The sequence below is a fragment of the Pezoporus occidentalis genome, unplaced genomic scaffold (genome assembly GCF_034315485.1).
Source record: "Pezoporus occidentalis ecotype Australia unplaced genomic scaffold, CSIRO_AGI_Poc_V1 ctg213, whole genome shotgun sequence".
NCBI lineage: Eukaryota > Metazoa > Chordata > Aves > Psittaciformes > Psittacidae > Pezoporus > Pezoporus occidentalis.
In genome coordinates, this window is record NW_026913997.1 from 655980 (window position 1) to 675494 (window position 19515).

The 19515-nt window shown below is 35.6% G+C and overlaps 1 protein-coding gene across 6 annotated transcripts in view; it reads right to left on the minus strand.

The window, feature by feature from the left end:
• The window catches only part of PGAP1 (post-GPI attachment to proteins inositol deacylase 1), a 160839-nt gene that overhangs the window by 122704 nt on the left and 18620 nt on the right, over window positions 1-19515 (minus strand). For 4 of the 6 annotated variants that reach the window (XM_062619649.1, XM_062619653.1, XM_062619651.1 and 1 more), the window contains 14 exons: window positions 18637-18712; window positions 18276-18349; window positions 18133-18184; window positions 16784-16850; window positions 15802-15910; window positions 15382-15420; window positions 14161-14254; window positions 13423-13513; window positions 13011-13208; window positions 10781-10913; window positions 9570-9620; window positions 8104-8324; window positions 7642-7746; window positions 3233-6798 (listed from right to left, as the gene is read on the minus strand). In XM_062619649.1, coding sequence (XP_062475633.1) covers window positions 6660-6798; window positions 7642-7746; window positions 8104-8324; window positions 9570-9620; window positions 10781-10913; window positions 13011-13208; window positions 13423-13513; window positions 14161-14254; window positions 15382-15420; window positions 15802-15910; window positions 16784-16850; window positions 18133-18184; window positions 18276-18349; window positions 18637-18712 — 1449 coding nt within the window. In that variant the 3' untranslated portion in view covers window positions 3233-6659. Of the gene's footprint in view, window positions 1-3232; window positions 6799-7641; window positions 7747-8103; window positions 8325-9569; window positions 9621-10780; window positions 10914-13010; window positions 13209-13422; window positions 13514-14160; window positions 14255-15381; window positions 15421-15801; window positions 15911-16783; window positions 16851-18132; window positions 18185-18275; window positions 18350-18636; window positions 18713-19515 lie in introns of those variants that run through there. The other 2 variants (XR_009965034.1, XM_062619650.1) reach the window with 2 other exon arrangements.

Consider the following 19515-nt stretch of genomic DNA (forward strand, 5'->3'; position numbering starts at 1 on the left):
TACCAGAGTAGCTCCCACTCAAGTTGCCCTCAGCTTCAGCAAAAAGTACCAGCATCTAAAAGCACAGTTTTTAAAGATGCTGAGATTTCCACTTTCTGCAGTTTCAACATTAGCTGAAGGCAGCTATTCTCCAAGGTTGTCAGCTTCACACAGACAAGGACTTTGCCAAAGCTCATCACACATTGTATGATCTGTATTTAAGAATTCAGTTACAAACATTTTAATAAGCACAATCATTTATTATAGCATTATTCAAACATTTACAGCGAAGACGCTGTCAGCATCTCTAGAAACATGTAACTGTTAAGAGTTCGTTCCACCTACAACATCAGATTTACGCTTGCTGAAAGCAGGGGAAGAGTTAAAAATATGTAAGACAGGTTGCTTGTGAACTGATTTTCAACTCATGTAATTTAATAATAATAAACACAATTTATGAAATCTGCGTTCTTTGAAGTTTTAAGTCCTCACAAAACCAACCAAACAACAGCACCCTCCCTCCCATCAAACTACCCAAACCAGGTATTTTGGCCAGCATTATTCTGACTTGGTGCTTGGAAAAACAACTAAAAGCTAAGTAGGGAATCATGTTGCTAGGCCTAGGTTACACAGCTTTTCTAGACTAATCACCATATACGATTAAATTATATATTTAATCGCCTTAAAGGTAGCTCTGCCCTCTCAGTGATTTTAATACTAGACTGTTCCTCTATTCCTGTAGCTAAAAACTCACCAGTGGTTAGGATTACTGAAACATCATCACAAAAGAAAGAAGAGAAAGTTAGGTGACCAGGACAAGAGTTTTTAAGAGTGTTAAACTAACATACAGAAAGAAGTAGCAGAGAAGACAAAAACTGCATGTTATCTGCTGTGCCACAGCAACAGCAGCATCATGGCAGCCAGGGTCAAGTTAGTTCTCAGTGAAAGAAGGTTAATAACTTGGATTTGTACTGCTTCAACCAATTACTGTGATCAGCTGACATGCAAGCAGTCTCCGTGCATATCTAAATATGCCACAGTTCAATAAGCTTTGAGATGGCATCTTTATTCAAGACTCGGTATTATATAGTACCAATATGGGGTGGGGTCAAAATCAAAACTGAAGAACAAATGTGTGAAAAATAATTTGACACACAGACTTTGAAGTCGAGACAGATATCTGAGATATTTTAGTTCCTTTTTGTCTCTTTTTGACTTGAGAAACTAAGGTTAGCTAAAGCTTTATAATTTGGGTTGGTGTGATTCCAAACCACAAATATACTGGACTTGTCATAAATCTTCATTTCTGTAAGTGTAAAAGGGGATTAAGATAATTTTTTAAGAGTATTTTCCCCAAATCAAGTTTCAGTATGATCCACACAAATATTTTTGGTCAATTTCAAAAATTGAATATAAGGCTACAGAAGCCCACAGGCTACAGTTAGTGTATTCATTTACTGGTTTAAGGCACAGTACTTTTGTTTGCTCTAGAAAGCTACCAGTTTCAAGTCACAGTGAGGAATTTCACATTTCAGTTTTGGTCTGGCACTGTAATTATATGTGTCGTGTCTACTATGTGTAAAATATTTCAGTTGTCAGGTGCTGCAGTCTCGAATACTGTTTTCACACTCAAAGTGACGTAAGTGGAAAATACTGAAGCCTGGATTCTGAATAGAGCCCAAAGTAGGGCACTTAAAGTTTAATAAAACCAAACATCAACACACTTGCATGTTTAACACTTTATGTATACCCTGAAATGATTGAAGTTGGAGGGAAAAAAGAGTCTTTGCTGGCATTTCAACAAACATGCAAACTTCAACAGCCTACAGCAGAACAACAGTCTACAGAACAGCTGCTGTGTATCTTCACTAAGGCAGTCATGGTCGCTACTATTACTGTGACATTATAGTTTACCACAGCAGAATGATACTGCAGACCAAGGACAGCTGCATACAGAAGGAGGAACTGGAATGATATGCCACCAAATAAAAAGTTTGTGTGTGCCATTCCTGACTTTCATAGGCACAAAATTAGCTCCAATACCACACAGATTCCTGCAGGATCCAGACCACAACCTGCCAATAACTGCAGAGAGGCTTACCGGATTTGTTTAGGACAGCATGTGTAGCAAAATCTGTCTGCATTTAAGAATGCAGAGGGAGACCTAGTGAAATTGAAGTCAAAACATCACAACTTTGAATCAGGTTTTCATGCTACAAGGTAATAAGCATGTAATTTAAGGCAGTTACATGCTTAGATACCTAAAAAATTGAGGTGCTCAGGTCTACTTAAGTAAAAGCTATAGAACATTCTCCTTAAATGCTTAAACTTTATTTGTTAAAGCAGTAATGTTTATTAACAAGATGAAACATACAGATTTTGTTTGAGCTTTAAGATAAGTGAGCTGATTAAAAGCTTTAAATACATTCTTCCATAAGTAAGAATATACATCAGAAAACATAGTATTTGTAAAAGGTTTTCAAATAAACTTTCAGAGATTTTAAGGATTCTGTTACGAATACTAGTTTAAGGATCTGGCTTTAAAAAAAAAGGTAGAAAAACTATTTGACTTTAACATAAAACTGAATCTGCTTTCAATTGTCATCCGCACACATTTCCAGAGGTATGCAAGAGCAACATCTAGCTTTGGTGACAAAAGTATGTCTCTCCTAAAGGAATGGTGATGAAAGTTTAAAAACCTTTTACAGTACAGTGCCAAGTGCTTATACAAGCTAGCCTGATTATCTCTCAGAGTAAAAAAAAAAAATTTAAAGAGTCAAAGCTGTAAATTAAGTGACTAACATTCATTATGAAGTAGAAAATTAGCATTAGAATTTAGTCTGGTTTACAGCCATCAGTCTTCTAGTAGTTTAGTGACTTAAAACAGCAGTACAATTATCGTACAGACACTATAAGCACTTACAAAAACATTTTCAGTAACTCAGAGCATTGATGGTCTGTAAATATCCGTGTCTTCTTCCTTGGCATAAATAAGACAAAAGTCTAAATACACCCATTAGTGTATTGAAATAAGCTTAATCTAATGAAAGCTTCTCACATGTCTACATTTATTCACAGGCACATAATTGACTTCATTCTGTCCTGTCAAAAGTTAAGTAACAAGTCCTTAACCTTGTTACTAGCAAACACACGGAAAATTAGACTGTGAATTAAACACTGATATATGCAACAATGCTTTTTGGTGTGTTTAAGTATCAATATATTTTATTATTTTTAAATGCTGACCTTAGGTACAGTTGAAAAGCTCACTTAGACACACAAGCTGTCTCTGTCTTCTGTGATATATTACTATTGCCTTGTTTAGGGTTTTGTTATTTGTTTTAAAACTTTGCAAATTAATGTTTTGGAATTAATTGCTACATGCATCAGCTCACTCAAAACCACAATGAGAGCATAACTCTGAGGAATATTATTAACTTATATTTCAGTTACTGCAATTTTTTTGGAAACAAAACAAAACAAAGCCCCCAAAAACAATCCCCTTTTAACACAATGCTGAAACATGACATACTGCAACCAACTTTTAAATCAAAACTGAAAATATCACTTTTGGGCAACATTCATTCACTCAGTTTCAAGGTACATTTGGTAATTCAGTTAAGAGGTAATGGTTTTTCCTCACCAGAAAAATACAGACCTTTTATAAACTGTTAGCTATAGATGTAGCTACAATGATTGCAGTGTGATAACACTATGATGAACACGTTTGATCATATCAGCCAGAAAATATTACAGACTTCAAGAGCAATTCAGCGTATGGAGATGTCACTAAAGCTTCTTATTGAATCTCCCTCTGCCCCTGCCAAAGAAAGATGCTGCTGTACATATATGCTGTACCTAAAATCAGTGACATTTGGTACTTTAAGTTCTTACCTGTTTCTTTTTTTTTAAATTCTGTTTCTGATAGCTTATAAAAAATTAGAAAGAGGTACAAGAGAAGAAAATAGTGGCTTAATCTCAACCTAAATGTTTACGTGGCATAATTTCCATCTAAATGTGATGAACATCCACATGGATAAAGAACAATGGGTCTGCCAAATCAATACTGTAACTTCTGAAGGAGAACGACAGAATTTGGGTTTGCATGATAATAGAAATCTCCCCTTCCAGGGCAGAGGTCTAATCCATTACAAGTTAATTTGGGTCTCAATCTTCTCCCACACAGTCTAGATAATCTAAAATTTAAAGGAGAAACTGGAATATTAAAGGTACTAAGACACATTACAATATATTTGCCAAAGCTGTTTTATAGATGCAGCCCACTCATAATAAGGGATACTTACACTTCCTCATATACACAATTAGAAGTATTTATACTGGTTTAGCCTATGTTTCTGCAGCGATTATAATTACAAACAGTGGCAGAACCAGACATTCACATAACAGAAGTCTCTTCTCCAAAAGTAATAACAATCAATCAGTATATTTTACCTGAAAAACAATTTCAGACTGTTGCAAAATCTTGCATTTTCAGAATGGCAACTAGGCATCCTCTCTCAGAAGGGGATTAATTGTTCTCTGGGGTTGCTCTAAGCCTATCCCCCTCCTCTGATTATACAGAAAATCTAGTTGGGATCAGACACCTAAGCTCTCAGAGAGAACCGTCTGCTCTCTTTATTCTGATTATTATTTTGTTCTACAAACAACAACAAATGCATTTGTGCATAAAGAGCCCATTAAAATGACAAAACAAAATCAGTGGTATACCAAAACTATCGTGAAGGCCAAGGAAAATTATCATTCACAAAAATCAGATCCTTTCACAGACAGCCTTTTACCAGCCCCGATGCAGTGCTGCCACCATCTTTCATTCACAGCTATTTGAAAGTAGAATAGCTACTCTATTCTTGTATGTCTGAACAGCAATTATTAAGTTAACCCAACTGGTGGATTTTGCTACAAGTATATTTAGACACAGAAATTATCTTACATACATATACTGTAGCATACATTTGACTACAAAGTATCAAGATATAATCTATTGAAATAACTTTTCCCATTTATAGACACTATGTATAATCTAACCTTTTCTAAAACAGGTTAAGACCAGAATACCAGCACACAGATTACTGATAGCAGTGACAGTGGTCTGGTTAACTACAGAAGTTCTACACAGTTAAAGCAGTTTGAATGACTTAGCGATAATCTGAACTGCTGACTTGCATATAAGCACACGAAACACATGCTTACTTCACATTTGTCCTTCATTTCAGAAAGTTACTGTTCGAATTCTTTCCAGCCATCTCAAATTCATTGACCCTAACAACACACTAGAACTAACTGAGGCACTTCAGGCAAGATTAATGAGATACCATAAAATTAATGGGTCAGGCTGGCTGTACTACTGTATCAAGAACATACTTGATTGACTGCAGGTAGCAGATTTCCTCTTATTATTCATGTAATCTGATATTTCCATATGAAGATAGCAGCTATCTTGGACAGAGCGGAGACAGCTAATGCAGAAGCAAATAGTAGGCTCATCTCTATGCAAAATCAATGCATCATTATCACCTAATGGCTACTGAGATTTCTTCTGTTGGCAAAACACAAACCCAGGGGACAGAATTCCTTACACAAAGGTATTTTAGGATTTGTTATAAATGGCAGTCACTGTAGCATCTAGGCACTAATACTTTATACAGAGCTAAAAATTATGGTCAGTTTTTCCCACTATTAATTGTTTGTTCACATGAGGAAGTTAGCACTGTATGGCAGGGCATGAGTTGTTGTTAACTATTTCATATTAATTTCATGTATGGATATTTGTTATGAGACAGCTGATTGAGAAGAGGAAAAAAGCCCTGCCTTGTCTATTTGGAAACAGTGTGTTTACAGCAACTGCACCATAAAAACACACCATACCTCAGTGTTTGCTAGCTTCTACATATGGACAAGGTCCAAGGAGTGATTTCAGAATTGACAAAATTCCAGAGAAAACTGACAATGTTTTAAAACAACATTACAGCAAATTATTTATGAATCTGCTGGTATCCTTCCTGAATAGAAAGCTACACAGAATATTGTTGTTCTCTCACAAAAAGTAAAATGTGTAAGACTTCCAATAATCTCACAAATGTTCAATTCATACTGATTGAACAAATGATCTGATAGAAATAACAGTTTTAAATAAGCAGTACATTCTAGTCTGTCTAGTCACAACTGTGGCAGCTTTTAAATGTAACATAAAATGATTGAAAGTATACTTGGTTGTGTAGTTTTTGTGATAGTCACAGTGTGCTTGAAATGTGTTGAGTTTTAACCAGCATAATTTAGACCTGCAAGAGATGCAAGTTCAGAACAGATGCACTGTATGGCATAGTGAGTAAAAAAAAGTCCATTTCAGCAAAGAAGTGTAGTTAAATACCAGAGTGTCTACAAGGCTAACAGTACCAAGATGTTACACTGATACGATTTATGTGCTTAGACACAATAGTTAATTAACTTACTTTTCACAGTCAGGAAATAAACACCATGAAAAAACTTCTAAGCAACATGAACAGAACCACAAACTTCCCATAAAGATTCACAGTTCTGTCCCCTTTCCCATAGAATGTAAACTAAGGATGGTATTGACCTAGGCATTCCTTTGTTGAAATTTGCCTCATCTCCAATGTTCAGTTTCTGGGCTGCGCTGTTCTTTCTATGCATAACAAATGTTACACAACACAACACAGCACGTGTAGAAGAAGAAAAAAAGTCACGAAGTCTGGTACTTTGTATAAATGCATTCGTCCAAAGGCCAGCATCGCAACAGACAAGGGAAGTGGAACTTTAGCTGTGATCTTCAAGAGTTTACTGTAAGAATATAAAGAAAAATTGCCAGTTTTGTAGCCGCATATGCAGAAGGTACGCAAATACCATGTTTCACTTTCTTTTGAAAAGTAATTTCTAGATTTCAAGACTTTGTTAATTTTTAATAAGGGAACAAATAGGTCTAACTGGCAATAACAACATGCCTAAGAAAGAAAAATTATTCCAAAAGACTGATAAAATGTAATTAAAAAATATATTCATTTAGAAAGAAGACAAAGATTTAATGCTTTACATCATTTGAATTAACAGGTACTGGTCAAGAGGATAAACTATATTGGTTATTATTCATTGTCTTTCATGAGGCACTGACTAATTGTATATCTGAACAAGAAACACTATTACTGTCAACAAAAACAAGAGCTCAAAACTTATTAATCCAGTAGAAAGCACATTTCCTTCCACAAGTGTGTCCATACAGAGGAGTCACAGAACTTAAGTATACTGGTTTAGAATCCACTTTTCCTTGTAACATTTTGACAACCACTGCTAAATGCATTAGGATTCTGTATCCTTTGGAAGGATTCAATGAATTATGAATGAAAAAGTCACAGTTAAAGAAGACTATATGTGATCGATGGTTTAGATAGCAAATACTTCATTTAAGTCCATGTGGTAAACAGAGGTGATTTTCTCAGGTTGGGTAAACTACAGGTAATTTGCATGCATTTTATTTAGTCTTTAAGATTTAACCCTACAAGTTGATGAATCTCTGTGTAGGCTGAACAGTTATATGTCTGTGCAGCATAAATTAACTTTTATCACACAAATGAAGTAGTAAGAACAAAGCAGGGAAACAAAAACTGGAGATTAGGCTACATACAATACCTTGATTTCACTTCAGAGGAACTTGAATTCATGAGAATTTCTAAAATGCATGTGATGATAATAGCTGTAGATCTACATGGATCAGGATCAAGTTTAACATTGTACCTGCAAAGAAACAGTTTAAAAAGCATGTTATTTCTAAGCTAGGCTTCCAAATAAAAAACAACTTGAGAACAAGCATGTGCTGATAACAACACACACACATGAAATACATATGGAATTGCAGCCAGATTTTAAATCCTTTCTGAAGCATTACTTTCTTCAATGGATCATTGATTCACTTAACACCTACTTATACCATAACATAAATCAGATTGTGTAGAAAAAATCCAATTACAATATCAAAGAGTTCTGTTAATTATAAGGTAGCTGATCATGTTAAGAGTCAAATGTTAGCATTTTTTATTATCTTCCAAGTTTCATATTCTTTTCTTCAACCTTACTGGCAATTTAAGAAGTTACCTGAGATTTTTTAACCAATAAATTAAGGATGGCAAGTTGAGCAGCACGATCCATGTGAATAAATTAAGAATTGTAACATGCATCTTAAGACTGTTAACAGCTTCAGCAATGGTACTGCTGGAAAGAGACTGTGTTGCTTCTGGAATACTGTCCACTGAACTCTGGTTTTTGACTGTGTGTATCCTGGAGTTCTGTGAAGTTTCTTTTGAGCAGCCTGAATCCTGAAAATAAAAGACAGAAGTCAAAATCATGACTTGTAAGAACAGGGAGAGGGAAAAGCTATCAAAACAGTATCATACCACCTCCATTTTAAGAAGAAAATTTGCAGTTTATGCCTCAAAAAACAAAGTTCAATAGTTTAGATTTAAAGCATCTAGATTTATACAGAAATTTCTCATGCACTTATAGCTTATATGTCTTTGGAAGAAAATAATAGAAAGTGGAGATGCCCTGACAATGCAGTGATAAGAAATGGAGTTTCTGGATGGAGGAAGAACAGAATAAAAGGAGTAATAAAGCATGCCGGGGAAAAATCACAGATGATCATTCATGGGAAAAGATACAGGAGGTAATGCAACTGCAACAAGAAGTAAAATATCAGCTGTAGGAATAAATAAAATAGATAAACTAATGAGTTGGCACATGCTGTATTCCAACAGAAAAAAAAACAACACAAAACCCAAAACAACCCAAACCACACAAATGAAACAAAATAAAACTATATGGACAGGGAAGAAGGGAAAGAGAGGATTTAAAATTAAACACACAAAAACCACTCAAAGAAAACCATAGAAAACTATCAACAACTTTTTCTGGCAGACTGTTTTTTTAAACTATGTTCTATGTTTGCAAAAAATAACAGGTAGGTATTAAATGCTTATATCCACACCTGCTTACATCTTAGATCTTACACCTTAAAGTAACTGGAAAAAAGAAACTAAGTTCACAATGCATGAAATCTCAATGCTTCTTCACTCCTTTTTAAACAGCTTCAAAATATATTGCAGCCCATAGCCATCTAATAAGTCGTATTTGTCATCCCCCGATTAAAAAAATCCCCCTAAACTCCACAAACTACCTATCTGAAAAAAAAAAAGTATGTACCTTTAGTATAGACGTTACCTAGAAATTCTTCTTTTAGGTAAGACATGCATAATCAAAACCCAACATTTAGACAAAAACCATTGTTGCTCTGTATGTATTCATAGATTAAATTTTCTTAAAGATACTTCAGACAAGTTTGCACTGCAGTGATCTTGAACAGGGAATGCCATGGTCACATGCAATGGAACAGGCTACTCATGCCCTGGCTTTTCTTTCACATTATGCACACAGTAAGTAAACTACAGCCATCCAGTCATCACAGCACAAGTTAATACTGCACCAAGGCAAGATGATAACAAGTCATAATTCATAGGTTTGCCAGGCAATTTTTGGTCACAGTTCTGACGAGGAAACAGACCTACCCCATTGAGCGTGTTTTGTTCTGATTTTACATTCATGTGCAGTTTTATAACCTGCAAAACAAACAGTTCAGCTTTCTTAATAATGCTTCTTCACACAAAAGCCATAGTTAGAAGAAAAAAAGAAAAATGGGGTTAGTTTTTGTCTCTTTTTATAGTTAGATGATTCCAGGGTCCCAGTGGAGCTGCAAAACAAGAATTCTCTCTGCCTTTTTTATCAGCAGTACCCAAAGTGCTCTATTAAAGAAGGATTTCCAAGCACAGAGAGAAAACTTACGCTGCTCTGCTTTCTCCCCTTTCACTGTGCTCAACAGAGAATACAGAGTAGAAAAACTGGCATACTCATCACCTCCTCCTGCTAATTCAGTTCTACTTCACTTTCTGTAGAAACCCATAAATGGGCCATACAGGAACCATATCAGATTTACTGCAGAAGGGCAAGTATTGTCAGCATGGGGACATCCTTCACAGGGTAACCTTATGTCACAGAGAGCTCAATTAGAGATAGCACTGTTCCTCAGGCTCTGCTTTCAGCTGCCACCTATCTGCTTCAGATCACCTGTAAGTTGCTCTGCTTTGTGCCCCTACTTCCAGACACATGCTCCAATGCTTCCCTAGTAGCTAAGTATAGTAGCTGATTTAACAGCTATATAACCGTAGGGTGAATCAGGTAAGTTAGAAGCTCTGATGCAAGGAAGACCATGGAAACTGAATGGCAGGGACTAAATATGGATCTTCGTGGCACTACACAAACGATTATATTAGACATAAAATAAGACTATCCTAGTTCTACAATATATAGACCCTCCTTCCTTTTACTCCATGAAGATTTGGGGGAAGTCTTTACAGACAGAAAAAGTATTCTACAGAACATATCAAGTCAAACCTTTGCTAAAGTTTCTCTTCAAGGGAGTTAACTAGTCTTTGATTTTAGAACATTACCTACCCATAAGTTAAAAACTGCAATGATATGTGGGCATACAGGACTGTGCATTTCTTTAGAAGTGTTATCAAAAGAAGAAAAATAATTCTAAAAATTACAAGATTAAAAAAGTCTAATAAGTTCAAAGCCGACCTATTTCAAGTATGCAAATAACATTTCTTTTAAGCACAAACCATGGTAATCTGTAGTTTTGCTTTTAACATGGGGTTAATTCAAAGCATACTAAATTTTTAATTCAGTTTTCAATTCAAAATGTTTAGCCTTTCAGTACCTTAAACAAGTATTGAAGATAAACAATGACTACAGCAAGTGCACCACAAGTGATCCAGCTAACTAGAGCAAGGGATAACGCCCCACAGAGTCTTCTGGGTGTAATCAACTTATCTTTTTGAAGCACAGGAGGTCTATGAAAAGAAACAAAAACTGCTGTTACACTTTTGCAACAACACCAGACCTACAAAGATAAAACATAATTCTGTTTCATGAATGACTGGAAAGAATCAATTTTTCCTGAATATTGATTAAACACAGGAAAAATAAAGTTAAGACAAATTTTAACACATATACCAACATCTACATAAAGTAATTGCAAGAAAAACTTTCATATTAAATGAACAAAACTATCTTGAAAAAAGCATTCTAGAATGCATGTCTGCAATGTATTATTTTTACTTCATTTGGGCAACATAGAGGAATTATCACTGAATATAAAACATTAGGTAATGCTAACTACAGATCTGCAGTTAGCAGATCTGACAGCAGTTAGATCAGTCACCAAATTCTTCTGTTCAGCCCAAGAGAAAAGTATCTAATTGCTTCACAGATGCATCACAAAAGTGACTCCTATAGACACATTACCACACTGCAGCATTCAGTTATCATACAAAAAACAGTATATAACAGAAAATCTCCAAGAGATTAATTCTGTGACAAACATTCTTCCCAGACAGGAATTTCTGCTTACTCATAGTCTGAGGCACAGAAAAGCTTATTTGAAGTTTGTGGGGTCCAGCTGATATGACTAACAGGCAGATATGAATCTGAAATGACCAAAATGAACTGAGAAGGTGTGACCATGAGGGGAATGCAGTGGGGAGGAAGTGCAATAGAACTATGAAAAAGTTTGTACTTCTTGGACATTCATGGGATATCCAGTATTAAAATAGGCATTGAGAACAGAAAAAGCATTGGAAAATACAATTTTAAAAGCCTTTACAATAAATATTAAAAACCCAAACCAAATAAATAACCCACCCACATAGAAACAAACCCCCTCCACAAAAAAAGGCTCTCTGAAAAGGACAAAAAAATTCTTTGCTGCTGGCCCATCAGGTCATTTCAGAACACAGCACAAAAGTCAAGAGAATACTCTCTACTTTGGAGAGATTTGTAGAAAAATAAATGTTTATTTTTTTTTCCCCAAAAAAAAATTCAGGAGAGGATGAAAAAACTGTGTAAGGCATTAGAACTGTGTAAGGCACTAGAACTTCAAAATGAACCAGCTGACTTACTGTGAGCACAAAAAATCCTACTTTCCTGCCTCTGCCTAAGGCATTCTTGGGGTTTGCCGGAAATCAAAAACTTACATGAAGAAAGTATGAATTGAGCCAAACCCCTTAAAAATTAAGAGGCAGCTGTTTCAAAATTTAGAAGTTCATCCTTTTGTCACTTAAAGCTAATAGTGAAGCATCCACTAATTTAAAAACAAGGTGGCTGAGAAGAAACAGCTGACACCACATCTATTATTTGGTAGAATAAGACCAGAAATGCTAGCAATGAAAAAAGAAAGAGTTCATTTAGTGGATATTTTCTGAGTAAAGTCCATCCCAACCAACTTTCTGGAGGTACAGAGTTGACTCAAATGTAGCTGAAGACTCTCACTAGTGTCAGAACAGTCAAACATGCATGTTATCCAATTTACTAATTTACTCCTTCAAAATTTTTTTATCTTTTCTTGTTTTTTTAAAGTCACTTTCATATTTGAGTACTCATCGATACAAAAACATTCCAGTGTTCTTGATTAAACATGATTAATGTCTTGTGGAGTGAAATGAAGATCCAAGAAGTTTTTGTTTTACAAGCCTCTTTGTGTTCTTTAATGCAGTTTACCCAATTATAAATAATGAGGAGTGGATTGCAGTGTTTACAGTCCCTTTTCTAACTATATACATTTATTTTTTGAGCTGCTGAAAAGAACAGGTCAGTTGCTTCTTCTGCAACAATCCTTCCTCAAAACCAAACTGAACACTTTTATAACAGCTGGTGAAAGAAATGAGAAAGCCATTTGTATTCCTTTTTGGAAACATGGAATAAGGAATATGGGGCAATATTCATGCTTCATTAGTACTTATCAATGACAAACCCACATGTCTAAAATCAGGTATGAACTATATATTGCAGGATTCAGTATGCCCAAGTATTCACACTGATGCAAACAGAAAAAATTGACAGGGTCACAACCAGCTAAAAGAGCATAATTGTACAGTACAATAATGTTTTACCTCATCATAGTTAACCATAGTGAAGAGAAGAGTCTCAGAGATGTAGAGAAAAATACTCCACTCCAGTAGGCAATGCCTGTCCCAAAAAGAAATAGAATCAGGGACACAAGGGGGAACCATGCATCCCGACTGCTCAGTACAGCAGCATCCATCTCTGGTAGTGACAGTGATTCCCATCTCTCTCTAAACCAGTTAAACCTGCCAAAAACATGAAAGCAGTATTACTTTTCATTTCCAATTGCTGTTACAGTAAGATATCTGTCAACAATTCCTCCTCCAACAGTGTTTCAAACAAAATCACAGCAAGGTGATCACAATGACTACAGATAAAATATTGTTCCTCCCCACCAATATTCTTACTGAAATTTCTGGTTTGGAAACTGCTTTAAATAAATAAGTTATGCAAACTCACCCCTGCAGAAACACAACAATGCTTATAAGAGGTTCTACTTTGTAGGGTTTAGCTGTCCTAACTAGTTCAAGGGAAAAGTCTGAACACTGGCCTAGAATCAAGAACAGAAAGCATCTATAGTTATTATTTTGCCATGAATTTTAACAAAGAAGGCACATAACAAAAAGTACATTCAGACAAAGGTTTGAAAGTTTACTTTAAAACAAAATAACTTTCTAACAGCAGTATTGCAAGTCAGCATACTCCATCATCAAGGCCTGTATTCACTAGATTGCCCATTTTAGGTAATATGTCACCAGAGCTTCTAGAGAGATTACAGTGTTGGTTATGAACACCACCGGAATTTAAACAAAAATGTATTTTGCCTGATGTCTAAAAGTTAGTCTGCAACTCTCATCTTCATGCATGAAATAAAGTGTTTTGTGCATATTAACAATATGTTTTAAAATTTTACATGTATTATTTAAGTAGATCTCCATTAATTCTAACATACTGTGCAACAGTAATCATTCACAAAGAAGGGGCAGCAGAGTAAAACAGTAAGGAGACATTCTGCTACACCACAACCTAGAAGGACTATCAACAAAACCTGGAACTGAAGAACATAGATCTAAGTACATGCACAAGTTCAATGATACTTAGATTAAAAAATGCACAACAGTCAGCTAGTTTTTCAACAATAAATTGGCTAACTTCTCTAAAAAGACTTGATAAAAGAAAAAGATTCTACAAAGCTACCTGTTGATACCAATGTGCTCAATTGTCCTCCATAAGTAAGAAGAATATTAGAAACAATATAGGCCGGAAGAGCACCAGCATGGAACCTTATAAGCTGAAAGGCAAGGATATAATGATAATTTTTATATATAGAAAAATATAGGAAAACCACACATAAAAATACTATCTTGAAGCCAGCATGATAATACGATTAGAAATACTTTCTTAAAAGATTCAAATAGCTTCTTATTTAGACACATAAGTATCTGATCACCACAATTGGCAATTACCCTTATCTACAGAAAATACTCAGATCTCTCATAAATGTATTTTAATTAATGAACAAATTATAAATGAATGCTATTTTTCTAGTCAAAATAAATATTAAAATAATAATTCCAGGAACAGTACCATGTTAATGGTGTTTCAGTAAGATAAATCAAAAATATTAAAAGGTCACTTTCCAAGCAAAACCTGCATATATATATATATATATATATATATGCTCTTCAGTAAAGAATGTTTGGAAGCAATTTCATGTATGTTTTGACTGGCTTTCACTGTCCCTAGTCATAATTAATGTACAAATAACACAGATTTTTCTAAAATAGCAACCAAATGAAAAGCCCTTCATATAAATGCATACATTCAAACAGAGGAATTTGTCAGTAATATTCCTAGCACTACACTTAGGTGCTTGCAAATTAATTGCATTTCACAATTCAAATGTAATGTAAATACATTACAATTTCAGGAAACTGCAGGCGGCTGGTCTATTTTTACCGATATCAATGTTGCAATCTATTCTTCATTGATAACCAAAGAAAATTTGTTGAGAAGGAGCATATGGATTTACTTAAGACTCTTCCTCCCCATCCCCAATACTTAGTGGATGCCAAATACATTTTAAAGTTTTAACACTACTGACCCATCAGGCAACAAAGTGAAAGTGACCTACAGCGTCATCCCTTTGCAGGTATTCTGCTAACCACAAAGTCAAGTGCTCAACATTTCCATTAGCTCTTTAGAGCTTGAGTGCTTTTCTGCTCCTCTGAAAACTGAGCCCTGACATTTATCCGGATGGGATGCCTTGACAAGTGAGAAGGTTTGAAACGATCGTTGAATAACGATCCTCTTGGCATCAGGAAGGAATCTGAAGTGCCATAGGAGGGAAGGGAGGAAAGGAAAATTTCTATAGATGCTACTGACAAAAACCAGTCTAGTAGTAGAAGGTTTTCTTACTTGCCCAAGAACCTGTAAAAGTGAGGTCTTCAGAATTACCTTAATAAATGACAAAAAAGAGAAATATTTTATTAATTTACATAATGGTATGCATAATTAAAAATATTTTTATTTTTGAGAAGCCAATTTCAGTATTAGAATACAGCAATCCCATAACTAAAATGTACAACAACTTACTACTTATTATTAAAACCCAAATGTTTCAGTTTTCTCATAGAAAATGAGTCTAACTTTCAATACTGCTCCAGCTGTTGCACAATACTTGGAACATGCACTCCATTTCCAAAAAGGCCAAACAACCAATCTTTAGATTTGTTTTAGTATTTATTTTGATTAATTAGCTACACATTTTAAAGACTGAATTATGCAAAAATTATACAGCAATTCGAACTAGCTATAAAGTAAATGGGTATTACTCACTTCGTACTGACAGTCTGAGGAAGAGTAAATATTTAACTCTGGAACCCTGCTCTCATTCTGAGGCTGAGCACTATGCAGCTTTGCAGAAATCTCAGTTGAAGATGGAATTCTGAAACAACAACTCAATTTGTAACTGTTGTCCTTACAATCAAAAAAACCCAAACACGCCTTAGTCTTCAAAAAGTGCACATAAAGCAGACTCACTACACAAGCGTTACCACAAGCTATGAGGAAAATGGTACAATGAACTTGTTTATCCTATCACAAAGAACTACATAATATCCTCAGTCCACAGCTCCCTGAACTATGAAGGTATAATGAACATGGTACTAATGACAATAGACAAGTTTAGCATTGCTGTACACACTGCCTCACAGAACATGTAAATATGCTGAGTAACAAGAACAGGAAGGCCAATTCTCAAGAATACAATTCAGTTTCTTGCAAGTATTATGCTGTTAGAAAAGACCCGGGGGAGGGGGGGGGGGGAATAGGGAGGTATCCTGAAGGTAGGCAGTTTTCCAGCTATCTAAAATAAAGTCAGGTTGTTTAACTGCGATTCACGAGTGACTCATGTTTCAAGCCATATCATTTGATTTTGTCAGGACTATGCTGCTGAAGCAATTTAGGGCTGCTGTGTAATCCAAACCCTGGTTTACAGGGAGAAGACAGCATCCATAGCAGCCTCTAATCCCCACTCATGAAGGGTCGAAGACTATGCAGAGAATTTCAGACGAGCAAATCTGACTTCCTTTTTGAGCAAATCAGTGGGAACTATTAAACAAAGAATTAGTATATATTCTTATTCTGGGGAAAATTCAAAATGACCTTGTCAACAATGGCAGAAAAGTAAATGAGGAAAAGATGCAGAAGCCAAACTCATAACTGAAGAAGTTACCTCATCAGAAATATGAACACAGTGGCATGCAATCTGTCTTCAAAAATCTATCAAGAAATAAGTTACAATTGTTGAAGCCCTTACTTTGCTACAATTATGGAGTCTTCATGTGACCAGGGTATATGAAGTCTGTAAACACTAGGTGTTCTTTCTGAAATGGAAAAGAGTTAAAAAAACACAAAGAAGAACAAGATGTGGCAACTATCTCCAACACCTAAATGCAATTAAAACGGAGGTGGCACGTAGATTGCTACACAGAATCACTGGGCTTACAGTAACATTGCAACTGACATTGAAATGCAAATCAGTGCAGTTAGCACTGAACAAAAATGACTTTTTTTTTAACTCATATTGTTACAGAACAAGACAGACACACATCAGTGTTTAAAGGCAGGACAGTTATGAGAAAACTTCTAGTTTTCAACACAAAGCTGTAGATTCAAGCTAATAAATCAATCACTTTTTTTTTTTAAACAAACTCCTTTAGCATCCCATTTTGTTTCAGTTTCTGTAGCTCAACATTCAAATTTGAGCCACATAATTAGCAAATAAAAATCCCAGCCAGATGTTGTATTCTTAAGAAACACTTTCAACATAACGTGGAATCCTACTGAAAGTTCAACTTCCCTTTGCTGAGATGTAAGAAAACCAAACAAATGAGGACTAATTCCAGATTTTCTTTGAGCTATTCTTCTTAACAAAAAGTGGAAAGTTGAGAGATATTAGCAGAAGCATTTGAAGAGATAACAGTATTTCCTAAACCCCACTACATGGGGGGACTTTTGCTTCCATCAGCTTTTGTCTTGAGAATTTTCCTGGTTTCCTCTGGGATAGATTTGATTTTCTTCCTAGTAGCTGGTGCAGTGCTGTGTTTTGGCTTTAGTCTGAGAACAATGCTGATAATACACTGATGGTTGAGTTGTTGCTCAGCAGCATTTACCCTGATCAAGGACTGTTCAGTCTCTCATGCTCTGCCAGTGAGGAGGGACACAAGGAGCTGGGAAGAAGCAGAGACAGGACACCTGATCCAAACTATCTAAAGGGGTATTCCATACCACAGCACATCATTCCCAGTATAAAATACGGGGGAGTTACCCAGAAGGGACCAGTCACTGCTTGGGTCAGGGTGGGTATCTGTCAGCAGGTGGTGAGCAATTGTATTGTGCATCACTTGTCTTTCTTGGGGTTTACTTCTCTCCCTCTTTTTGTTGTCCCCCTTTTCATTACTACTACTACTACTATTTAACTTTATTTCAATTATTAAACTGTTCTTACCTAAGCCCACAGGTTTTACCTTTCTTTTCCTCACAATTCTCTTCCCCAACCCACAAGGGGGGAGGGGTGAGTGAGTGGCTGCTTGGTACTTAGTTATGGCTGGGTTAAACCACGACACTTTGTTTTATAAATATGTACTTTAGAAGACTTCCATTTACCTTTGAGTGACTGGCAGTGGCTCTCTATATAAATTTTGAAAGCTTGATATATCTAGAGCATTAAGAAAAAAGGGAAAAAAAAAATCATTTACATTCTCCAAACAGTGGTTACATTACCCAAAAAAATGAAGTAGTGTTCTTACTCGGTTGAAGTGCTGGAGCTGTACATTGTAAAGTAAGCCAGTTGAATTTAATAGAATTTTGCTTGAAGAAAGCCCTATAAAGGATGTATTATTTTCACATATTAGATAAAATTATTTGAGAACTCACTGCATCTTCTGATATTTTTTTCCAGGAGACTCATGTGCTTCTATATATATAAATATATTAGTCAAAATCCCCACATTTCTTATTTGTCTGTTACTAACAAAAGTAGTATTAACTTCAGTAAAAACAAACCACAAAAAAACCTCCTGATCATGGGAATTTTTAGGCACATTTATGATCCAAATATTAGTAATATTAGTTTTCCATTTTTTCCCAAAAGTAATGAGCTATACTTACCAAATGAAAACAGATGCGTTACAGGAAGCTGTACTGTTCTGGAATCCTCTTTGAAGAATTCACACTTCAAAGTATACTGCAATTCAGGATATCAAATAGAGATCTAAACCAAGCACAGGACTATAAAGCCTTTGCATTTGCCAGATTCTATTCACAGGCTCAAGCAGAGTCCAAGACACAAACACTGAAAAGCCACCTCTCTGCACTGCACTGATAGTGTGAACAAACAACTGGCAGGTAGTTTGTTTCTGCACACAGCCATACAAGCTTGGGTAGCTTAAGCATAACTTCCAGGTTACTTTAGCTCTCACCCATTTGCAACAGCCTTCAAAAGGCTATTCAAACAGCTGAGAATTACTAAAATCCAGTTCACATCCCGGCTTCTTGGGTACATCTTTCCTTTTATTTGGGGGCAGGGAGGAGGTTTGAAAATGACAGCAGTTTCTCCAAACCCTGAATACAATTTCCTAAGCAAAAAGAAACTTTAGTTTGTCTCCTGAAGTTTAATCACGCAAAAGCAAACCAAAGTATCCAGCAGGTATGATTTGTACCATCTCTAATAAGCATTTAGTTCACTTGAAAAATATTTTCCACCCCATTGTAAATCCAGCATTTATTTACTTTTTAAAAGCAGTTTCCAAGCTTTAACACTGGACTGCAACTTAGCATTTCACAAATGAGCTCTCATCTATCTTTGCTAATCCAGAATGTTGCGTATTACTAATTTAACTGCAAGACGTCTCTGTCACAAGTATCTGGAGATACACTTAGAGTTGAGAATTGTAATCACTTCAGCTGTGAATAATTTCTTGTTTCATGGATTATTATACCAAAGCGGCAGAGCCTGCATTTGTGTTGCAGAAAGGAATGTCATATCTA